An 11,242-nucleotide genomic window follows, 5' to 3' on the forward strand; every position below is an offset into this window, starting at 1 on the left:
ATATAATATAAGATAAAATTCAAAGACCTAATAAATTTTCCAAAAAACTAAAAAAATGGTATGCTTTTAAATATGGAATAAGATAAAAATTAAATGGGAATTGCACCTTCTAACCAGATGAAATTATTATAACAAATAAAATTATTGTAAATATTACAGAGATTAAATTATTTTATATATTAAAATAAAAAAGATTAAATAATTTATTTTTTAAAATTTAAAAGTTAAAGTGTGATATAATATATAATTTATAGATTAAATAATTAATTTTTAAAAATTTAAAAATTAAAATATAATATTGTATAAAATTTAGAGACTAAATTATTAAATTTTTTAAAAGTTAAAATGTAGTATAAAGTAAAATTTAGAAATTAAATACTAATTTTTCGAAAAATAGAAAAATGATATGCTTGTAAATATGAAAGAAGACAAATTTTAAATGGGAATTGCACCATCCACTGCCCTTCAACTGTTATAACCCAGAGCAATCTCGGATAATTCCGAAAGCCCAAACAGGTGATAGATGCCACCGGCCGAATCCACAGTCGTTCCGGTGGACTGCGAGAGGTTGCATCGGGCGCTGTGCGAATGCCACCGGCGTGTTTCGCCGGGTCTCGGACGCAAAGTGTCCTGTCGTCACTTGAATCGGGCCTTGGCCCAGTGCATGATTTCGGTGGCTTGTCCGGAGGAATCGGAGGCGGTTCGCAGCCTGTGTGCTAGCGGCGGGACTGCCCTGAAGCGGTCGCAGTGCCAGCAGGCCCAGCTCTCTCTATCCATCTGCCTCGCTTCTCATCAACACGACTCCTCTCCTGAATCATGAACAAAGCTCCCTCTAACCTCACTTTTTTCTCTGTTTCTTGTGATCTGCAGCTCCACAAGCGAGTTTTTTTTTATGTAATTTTTTAAATTAATTTTCAGTTCAAGTTCATTATTTATATGATTTATTTGTTCCAATTTCTTTCCTTTTTTGGCTATTCGCATAGCTGAATTGGGCAATTCAATTTCTTGTATTGTAATTGAATTTGTATAATCTAATTGAGTTATACTATTGTTCCTTAACCACTATTGAAGAAGAGCAGAAGACTTGAGTAGAAAGTGCACACTTATTTATTTAGTGATTCTTGAACTACTTAGGAATTTATCCATCTGAGCAAAAAATCCTTTTCCTGCAGAAACTTTCTCGCTTGTTCCATAATATGGGTATTATTTTCCCCCCCTCATGTTCCATTGATTAGAATTTCTTCACCTTTGTAATTAAATCAGAATTACAGATGTATTAACAAGCACATGGATATTCATTTTTAACGGGGTGTGAGGGTTTGAAACCCACTTGTAAAATACACCTCCTCAATAATAAAAAATAAAAAGGAGCTTGTTATCTAGCAACTCTCAAGTGATGTAGATAAATTAGACATTATAAGTGTGTGATTAATTAATTAATTAATTTATATTTAAATTCCACTAAATTGTTCTGTATGTTGCATGACAAAACTGAGTCTCTTTTCAGATTCAACGCATGGTTCCCGTCTGCTGCAAGTTGAAGCTGCATATCATTGCATGAGGAAGTGATGAACAGTTATATGAGCAGTAGTGATGGTGTTAAAGTGGCTTCTTTGTTCCTGTCTATTGCAAGATGAAGCTACATCTCTTTCCAACTTTGCATGACAAACAGTCATATGAGCAGTAGTAATGATATTAAAGTGGCTTCTTTGTTTGATTAACGTTACGCAGTGCTAGCTGGGAGAGGCAGGAATTGTACCTAGTGCATCTTGAGGTATGACAATAAGAGAATTATCCTAAAATTTGCCCCCTTTTTGTTTAAATTTTTTAGTCAATCTACTCCTCTCAAAGAGGCCATTATTATACTTTTCCAATGGGATTGTTAGGGTAGATGCAAATCGTATACATGTGTTTGCCTGCGCATGCAGCTCTCTTAAATTTTGGCATTTATATTGTGCTAAAGAGAAAGTAACATTGTGAGTTGATCGTTAAGATTAGAAGTTGTTGATATACTTTTTTTTTTTAATTAATAATTGCTATATTCATATGAAATGCCCATCTGGTATGCAAATTGCTTGTGGGTTTTAGATTTTGTTGTCCAATTATCAAAATAAAGTCATATAAATAAAATATATTTGTTTTTTTTATTTAATGTTTTAAAACAGAAAAACAGGTTGTTGACTTGTTGCAACAATTGAAGCACAAACAATGGTTTTCCTAGTCTTTATCATCTTGCTTTCCGAGATAGGAAAATAAGAACGGCAAAAAACAGAAAACGTAATTTATATGAAATAGAATGCCGCATGTTTTACAAAGAGAAAGGATAATAGCTTTCTTTATAAGATATCAATTTTAACTCTCTGTTGGGTATTTGTTAGATGATGCAAATATGCCAAACTCAGGCTGAATTAGTATTGCTTTATGTTGTTTCAGTGAGTGCAAGTGAATATTATCAACTTGAAGAGCATTGCGTGAAGTAGGCATCTACATCATGAACATAAGGCTGGTGCTTTTGGTTGCATTGGAGGTCTCTGGCTTGTTTTTAATGTGATGAACATTCTTTTGTATATGGCCACAGAGGCCTTCTAGAAGAAGGAAAATGACTTGCTGAAACTGTCAGGATGTAAAAAAGCATCTGTAGGGGAGCATTCCAACCTAGAGAAGCACACTCTCGCAAGCAGGGGTGGATGAAGCAAAACTGAGAATGACAGCTCGAGTCCATTGTTTCGAGGACATGGTTGTGAAATTGGCCGTCCTATAAATTTGTGGAAGTACATTGCTTTTTCCAAAAATAAAGGGAGAATACTTTTCACTGTTTTGGTTTTCCCAAGTGTGTTGCCTTTTGTGAATACTTGGAAGAGTTTGAGTAACTATAGCAACTAACAATTGGCATACCAAGGATAGCATATCTGTGAAAATCACCCTATTAGAAATTAAATTTGATTAATTTTTTAATATTTTAATATATTTTTGATAAAACATATTAGAAAATTCCATTAAGAAGCTAAAGATAGAATATCCAGATGAAGGGATTGAGAAATACAAGCAGGCTCTTCCTCAATCCAAATATATTTTTCACCCATCCCAACATAAAACTCAGCAATAGCATGAGCCATTGAATTCCAAGCTTGTGGAACAAAAGACCAAACCCAACTTGAGAGTTGAGAAGCAAGAATAATACAATCATCTGAGGCCATCCCCAAACTAATAAGAATAGACATCCCATGTTGCAGCTTGTAACGATCGGGCTCCAACCATTAGATGAATTGTCCACTTTGACCATAAGTCTCATGGTTTTATCTCATAGGTAGAATGGAGAACTTCCTAGAAGGTCACCCATCCTAAGATTTCTCTCAAGCGAGCAAGCTTAACCCTGAAGTTCTTCCAACTCTCCAGGCCATTCCACCAAAAGGCGCTTCTAGTAATTAGTTCCCTTATTTTATATATCATTACTTTTTGAACCCAAGACCATCTCCGTGTTTTGCCGATGTGGAATTTGCCTAAGGGACCTTTCTTCCCCCCTTTCGGGACTCAGCGTCCTCGTTGAGGTTTGCCCCCACCATCGCCCAAGAGGACAGGCGAGCGGCTCTGATACCAATTGTAACGATCGAGCTCCAACTGCTAGAGGAATTGTCCGATTTGGCCATAAGCCTCACGGTTTTATCCCATAGGTGGAATGGAGAACTTCCCAGGAGGTCACCCATCCTAAGATTTCTCTCAAGCGAGCACACTTAACCCTAGAGTTTTTTCAACTCTTCAGGCCATTCCACCAAAAGGCGCCTCTAGTGATTAGTTCCCCCATTTTATATATCATTACTTTTTGAACCCAAGACCATCTCCGTTCTTTGTCGATGTCACACCTTACCCTTTGTAAAGCATAACATGATCCCGTAGCATACCTAATGAATTACCAACTCCGTCGACTGATAACCAATTAAATACACTATAAAGGATTTTAAAACAATTTTTTTTACTTTTTGAAAGTAGTGAGCTTTTATAGTAGGTATTAAAAATATTTACTTGAAGTTTAAATACTAGTTAAAATTTTTGTCCATTTTTATTTTTATGTAAATTTTAAAAAAATTTCGGTAGAGTGCCGTCTATATTTAGAAAAAATAGTTCTTCAAACACCTGTAAAAACAATTTCAATAATTCATTTCCTCAAAATCAACCATTACTACAACACAAATCAACATCAGTTCTCCCAACTCCATAATTCAAAACAATTCTCAATTCAATTGTCTTCAAAAATAATACTAAATTACTTCATTCATATTCCATTAAAGAAAAATCAATTTACATTCATCAACCCAAAATAATATTTTTACAAAATCTATACAACTGCTCATAACCAGTTTATACATGTACATACATTTATATACACCAAAATAAACATTACAATCATGGTATAAAATTATACCCGAGAAAATCTCAAGGATGTAGCTCCGAGATCCTCAGCAGCTCACTCTGCTGCTCCACAAGTCTCTCTATCTGCGACAGCAATAAACAGCCATCGCTGAGTACTATGACTCAGTAGTGCACAACATACTAAAATAACATTTTATGCATGATTCAAATCATATTTATTCAAAAATTATACTGAAAATGAAAAACAGATACAAAACACAATTTAAAATTTTAGTCAAAACAGTCTCATTTCAGAAGTCTCAAAACAGATTTCATAAAAAAACACAGTTATATCATGCCATTCAGAATAATGTTCATTTCAATAGCCGGAGGCTTATGAGGAATCACAAGGCTAGCTAGCTCAATCTATGGGTACCCATTCAATTTCTTCATCTACTGGCACACACCTCAACACTTCAGCCAGAGAGGGAATCAAAATTCAAAACTAATTCCTCTGACTAGTCATGCTAGTGAGGCATTCAAATATATGGTCATGACACTGTGGTTTCAAAACTATCTTAAAAATTTACCAAACATTTACTGACAATTAAAACACATCATTAAATTTCCAACAATTTAGATCAAAAGCACAGTGTACATTTCAATCACCATTATGCAATATAAATAAATCACAATTTATTTCATGTACTTTGCAAAAAGAAATTTAAAGAGCATTTTATGTTGTGCACAAACCTCTTGACCTTGACTCGATGCCTCGGATTTTTTTTTTCAGTTTTTTTTCAATTAAAACAGACAATTTTACAGTATTTCAGTATCATAATTTATCATAAATCCAAAAATAATTTCAAATCTATTTATTTCTAACTTTAATATGCTTAACTTGACGTTCTTTAAAATTTACACTTCGGGGTTACTATTCACGACACTATTCAAGTCAAATTGTTGACTTTCTCATACTTAATAGGTATAGGGATTTCAATTTCACCCACATACCATATTTTGGTTGCCTACTTTGTTGGTTTTAGTTGTTTCCTCAAATTTTAAGTCTCTTAGGTGAAATTTCCAAATTTCAGATTTGGTGTCCTATTTTTCACTGTTCCATTGGTCAAGTTGCTGTTGAAATTTGACTAAGTTTTCTTCATAGATGTTGTTACTTATTGTCTTAACTTTATTTGCCTTTTTGAATCACTCCATTTGGAGTTTTGTAGCCCATTATATGACTATTTGAATGGGGTTGGCCAGATTTGGTGTTACCTAGAATTCTGGGTATTTTCTGGATATTGGCAGTTTTGGTGTGCTGACTGCAGGTGACTTTTTGGATAGGTTATGATCAAAATTTGGGTTTGTTTTCTTCATGAAAGTTGTAGGGCTATGTCTCAGCTTTCCATCAGTATATGATTCAAGTCATTTGGACCTTCCTAGACCAAGTTATGATCATTTAAGTAACTACTGTTCATTTGGTTATTTTTATATAGGGTAGTGTGCCTAAATCCGGATTTGACCTAATTATTCACTAAATTCTGTTCATTTTTTGGGCATGATTCCTAAATGAAAAATGGTCCATTTTGTATCTAGTTTCATTCCCAATTGGCCTCACACCAATTGGGTTAGTAATTTTTTTTTTTTAGTCCCTGAATGGGACCTAGGTCAAGCTGCCAGCATATTGACCCTAACCAATCCGAATTAAAACTTAGTTCTAGCAATTCACACACACCAAAAATGGTCACAATTGACCATTTTTGGTGTGTGTGAATTGCTAGAACTAAGTTTTAATTCGGATTGGTTAGGGTCAATATGCTGGCAGCTTAATTGACCATTTCTCAACTCAAGTAAGGTCAACTACATCAATTGACCAATTATTAAATTTTTTTCTAATTTTTTACATGCTCAAAACCCTAATCACATAAAGTTCAAATCTAATGAATTCAACATGCACATTCATTGTCTACATACTTCATTCAACCTAAACAACCAATCAAATACATTAAAATCATTCATTTCAAACCCTAACATAAGCTAGCCAAAATTCTTCTTTGATCCCCCAACAAGTGTTTTCTTTTGATTTTAAGTTAAGATCTAAGCTACTTACACTAAAAACATAAGTATTAAACATAAATTTTCAATTCAAACCACTAACCTTTTTTTGATGTTCAACTCTACAATTTCCCTCCTTATTTCTTTTTTCTTTCTTGCTCAATCACCTTCTCAAATGAGTCTATCAAGTTCTATTGGATTAATTTATGGTCAAAGTAGGTTTAAGTGATTGAAATCAAGCTTGGATTCAAGCTTTCATGGTGGTTCTTCAATGGTGGAGAGAGAGAGGAAGCCGACACACTTGGGTGGAGAAGAAGAAAATGATTTTTCTTTTCTTTTTTATAGGTATTTTATATGCAATTAACTTGGTCAAAAGTTGTAGGAAAATTAAAATGAGTTTTGACATCATAATGATGTCATCCAATGATGTAATAAACTTTTTTCAATTTTCTTTTTCTTTTGCATTTATTTTTCTATTAGTTCTTAAATTTAATTCTTGATTCTGAAATTTTCTTTTCTCCAATTTTATTAAACAGTTAGGTCAGGAGTCAGCTCTAGGGATGAATTGACCAAATTGCCCCTCACTGGTTCAATCTGATTTACAAGTTATTCGATATTTCTTCTGGATCCTTGACCTAATTATTTGGCATGCTTAACAACTCTTTTTCGTGATTTTCTCTTTTCCACTATGTTCGCAATAGTCCTAAGGACCGCGGTGTCACATTTTTCAATTCAAAATTTGAGTTAAGACTGATCTCGCAGTCATTTTCCGGGAATGTCACCCATCGCTGTGACTCCCGGCTCATTTAACTTTTTATGCTTTGTTTTTCTTCTTTATATTTAACTATTTAGCAATTACTAATTATTTGTATTCAGGGCTTATCTAGGTGTCTTAGATGTGGTTCTAATTCTCTTAATTGTTCGAACCGACATCAGTCATCGAAACAGTAAAATGTACCAAGCTATGAGGGGTGTTATAATTCTCCCCCCCTTAAAATAAATTTTGTCTCAAAATTTTACCTGGTATCAATCTCTGAACAGCTCTGGATGCTGTCTCCTCATGTCCTCCTCTTGTTTCCAAGTAGCCTCCTAGCATGAATGGTGGTTCTACAGCACTTTCACTAACGGTATCTGCTTGTTTCGTAGCTGCTTCAACTCATAAGCCAGAATCTCTATGGGTTCTTCCTCATATATGAGATTTGGATTTACTTCAATTTCTTCCACTGGTAGTATATGAGATGGGTCTGATCGATACCTCCTCAACATGGATACATGGAAGACATTATGTATCTTCTCCAACTCTGGAGGTAGTGCCAAACGGTATGCCAAAGGACCCACTCTCTCCAGAACCTCATATAGCCCGATGAAACGAGGACTCAGTTTCCCCTTTCTGCCAAATCTCATAATTTTCTTCCAAGGGGAAACCTTGATGAATACTTTGTCACCCAATGCATATTCAATATAATATCCCTTCTCTTCAGATCAATATAGGACTTCTGACGGTCTGATGTAGCTTTGAGTCGATCTCTGATCAATTTGATTTTCTCCTCAGTCTGTTGAACAATTTTAGGCCCAATCATCTTTCTTTCACCCACTTCATCCCAACACAACGGAGTTCTACATTTTCTGCCATACAAAGCTTCATATGGAGGCATTCTAATGCTTGATTGGTAGCTGTTATTGCAAGCAAACTCAATCAAAGGCAAGTGTGTGTCCCAATTGCCCTCAAACTCAATCACATAAGCCCTTAGCATGTCCTCCAAGATCTGAATTACTCTCTCAGACTGGCCATCTGTCTGTGGGTGGAATGCTGTGCTGAAGTTCAATCTAGTTCCTAGGGCTCTCTGAAGACTACCCTAGAATTTAGAAGTGAACCTAAGATCTCTGTCTAATACGATGGATACTAGCACTCCATGCAGTCTTACTATCTCATCAATGTACAACTTGGCCAATCTTTCTAAACTGTAGTCCATACGGACAGGTAAAAAATGTGCAGACTTGGTCAGTCTACTAACAATGACCCATACTACATCATGGCTCTTCTGTGTCCTCGAAAGTCCCATCACAAAATCCATCGTTAATCTCTCCCATTTCCATTTCGGTACTAGTAATGGATGGAACAAACAAGTTGGTACTTGATGCTCTGCCTTTACTTGTTGACAAGTTAGGCATTTGAAAACAAATTCCGCCACATCTCTTCTCATACCCATCCACCAGTAATGCTCTTTCAGCTCTCTATACATTTTTGTGCTACTAGGGTGCATAATGATTTGTCTCAAGTCAACGTCATTAGGAACGTACATTCTACCCTGGTGTAGTAATAGGCTGTCATCTCTGTAACATTCTCCCCTATAAGTGTTCTGTACGTTCTATTACTCCAATAGTCAAATAACAGTCCAGGCAAGTCAGGATGTCTAGAACTATACTTCAGTGATAGTGAACAGACATATAATGATGAAATAAATAAAAAAGAAAATAAAAGAAAAATCAAACAAAAATGAAAGAGAGAAAATAAAGCTAAGTTAAACGAGCTGGCACCGCAGCGATGGGTGACCGCACTGGGAAGGCCGTTGCCGACCCCAAGACCGCGGGGAACCCTCTGAATCTAATTTTCAGACATAAAAAAAGGTTTATTGAAATGTAATTGACACTAGAAATATCAAAGAAAATTTAGTAAATTAGTACAAAGAAAAATGAAAAAGTGAGAAACAGACAAAAATCAGTGTTACCGAAAAATTGGGAATATAACCTGAAGTGGGGTATTTTGGTCATTTGACACCTAGTGTTGCCTTTTGACCTCAATTTCCATTAAGAATAAATGATATTGCACTTAGGAAATGTCATGAAAAAAATTAAATGGGATACAATATGTAAATAGTAAAAGAATGGTGCTAAATGAGCAAATAAGGAAACTTTAACTAATTAAATATTAAAATGAGCTTAGTGCTCCACTAACTTGAATATTGGGACACTAAAATATGCTTTGGGACAGCAGATTGCACTCATTATCATCTTCATCTTCAACCTTTAAAGTTTTGGACGAATTGAACTTCCATGGAAGTCCACCATGGCCAAACTCCCTCCATCACCATGCACCATTGATCAAGCCCTCCTTTCCACTTCTTTCCTTCATTAAAGCTTGCCTACTCACCTTGGGGAAGATATTGGCAACAAGAAAAGCAAGATTTGGTGAAGTTTTGATAAGCTTCAAAAGTGGTAAGTGTCCAAAACCTCTCCCTTACTTTAGTAAACCTTGTGTTTAGGTTGAGGTGAGTATTTTGGTGAAGAGAAATGAAAGAAATAGTGAGAAATGGGCTTGTCCATTTTTGGCAGCCATGAACCTTTGTTGAGCTTGAGTTATTTTTACTTCTAATGAATGGAAATGAAGGTTGATTAATTTAAATGAACGTTGTAGTAAGTTTGTATCTAAGTATATGCATGTAGTGTTTGAATTAAGGGTGTGAAATGGAACTTTGATGCCTTGAGCAAACTGCCATATTTGGTAGCCCCTAATAGCATGAATTTGTGTGTGAACATGTAGTTATTAATGAAATATGCTAAGGTTAAATTGTGGGCAGCAAGTGTAAGTGATATTGAAGTATGATTATGTTGAAGTGTATGTGTAATATTGACATTGAGATGTGTTAAATTTTGGTGGAAGTGAATGTTGAATTAATGGTGAATTGTGTGCATTGAGCACTTGAATATTCTGCCCAAAATTGTTGCTGGAATTGTGTATAATATATATATGGAAGTGTTATTGATTGAATATTGAAGAAATGAGGAGGAGAAGGAATATCAAATTGGAAGTGTATGTGCTTTGTGCAGGTTGTGTGTGAAAGCAGTACATAAATTAGGCCATAAGTGCCAAACTATGAACCCAATTGGTATGAGGCCAATAGGGAGTGAAACTAGACACCAAATAGGCCAACTTTCATGGAGAAATTTTGCCAAAATTCTGTCTAGAAACTGACCTTAAAAATGACCAAATCCGGATTAGCAACCTTGCAACCCAGATTTTTGACCATATGAACAGTAGTCCTTTGGATGACCATAACTCACTCAAAATAGGTCCAATTAGCCTGAAATTTTTACCATGGTTAGTTTAGACATAGATCTACAATTATTATGAAGACACCAAAGCCCAGAAATGGCCAGAACCAAGTCAAATGGCTTGCACAAGTTCGGATACAAAAACTGCAGAACCAAAACTGACCTAAAATTGACCAAATTTTGCACTAAAGGTGCAATCTGTCCAGCTTTAGTAAATTGACCATATCTTGGTCTATACAACTCAGAATGACCTGAAATTTTGCCCCGCGTGCAATAAGACATAGAGCTACAATTTTGCTTCTTTGACCAGAAGCTAAAAACCAAGGGAAATAGGACTTTAAGCTAGACCAATCTAGCACACAAAAATTGAGAATTTGACATTTTGCATACAATGATGCTTGAAGCATTTTGGCAATGAATGCCAACTTGTAAAAATGGTAAATTGCACTATATTGGCAGCATATTGAGATATAAATTGTGACATATTGATACTAGAAACAACTTATCCATATTACCTAAAAAGGTCAACATATGCATTGACTTGTGAATTATATAATAGTTAGTAAACTCCAAAAATTGAAGAATTAAACAATTAATTAATAATGTGCCCTAGTTTGCCTAGTTGACTAGTATAGATAGTTTGGCATGCCAATAGGATTCTAACAGCTGTTCTGTAAATGGCTTTATGCCATACTGTGTTTTTACGGCTTATTATGTCGCACTGTGACTTTAATAGCCTACGGCTATACATATTGTGTATTTATTTTTGGCTTATCGCCAAATTGAC

The 11,242-nt window shown here is 35.1% G+C and overlaps 1 protein-coding gene across 1 annotated transcript; it reads left to right on the forward strand.

Moving 5' to 3' along the window:
* The first annotated feature begins 453 nt into the window (after positions 1-453).
* Positions 454-2,826, forward strand: LOC110654847 (uncharacterized). Its single transcript, XM_021810971.2, has 3 exons — positions 454-894; positions 1,508-1,774; positions 2,434-2,826. Exon 1 carries the CDS (start codon positions 524-526, stop codon positions 818-820), a length of 297 nt encoding a protein of 98 aa, XP_021666663.2. The 5' UTR covers positions 454-523; the 3' UTR covers positions 821-894; positions 1,508-1,774; positions 2,434-2,826.
* Positions 2,827-11,242: the final 8,416 nt, after the last annotated feature.

The sequence above is a fragment of the Hevea brasiliensis genome, chromosome 11 (genome assembly GCF_030052815.1).
Source record: "Hevea brasiliensis isolate MT/VB/25A 57/8 chromosome 11, ASM3005281v1, whole genome shotgun sequence".
Lineage (NCBI taxonomy): Eukaryota > Viridiplantae > Streptophyta > Magnoliopsida > Malpighiales > Euphorbiaceae > Hevea > Hevea brasiliensis.

Coding starts and splice junctions, on each gene's coding strand:
- LOC110654847 (XM_021810971.2), top strand. CDS start 524: ATGCCACCGGCCGAATCCACAGTCGTTCCGGTGGACTGCGAGAGGTTG.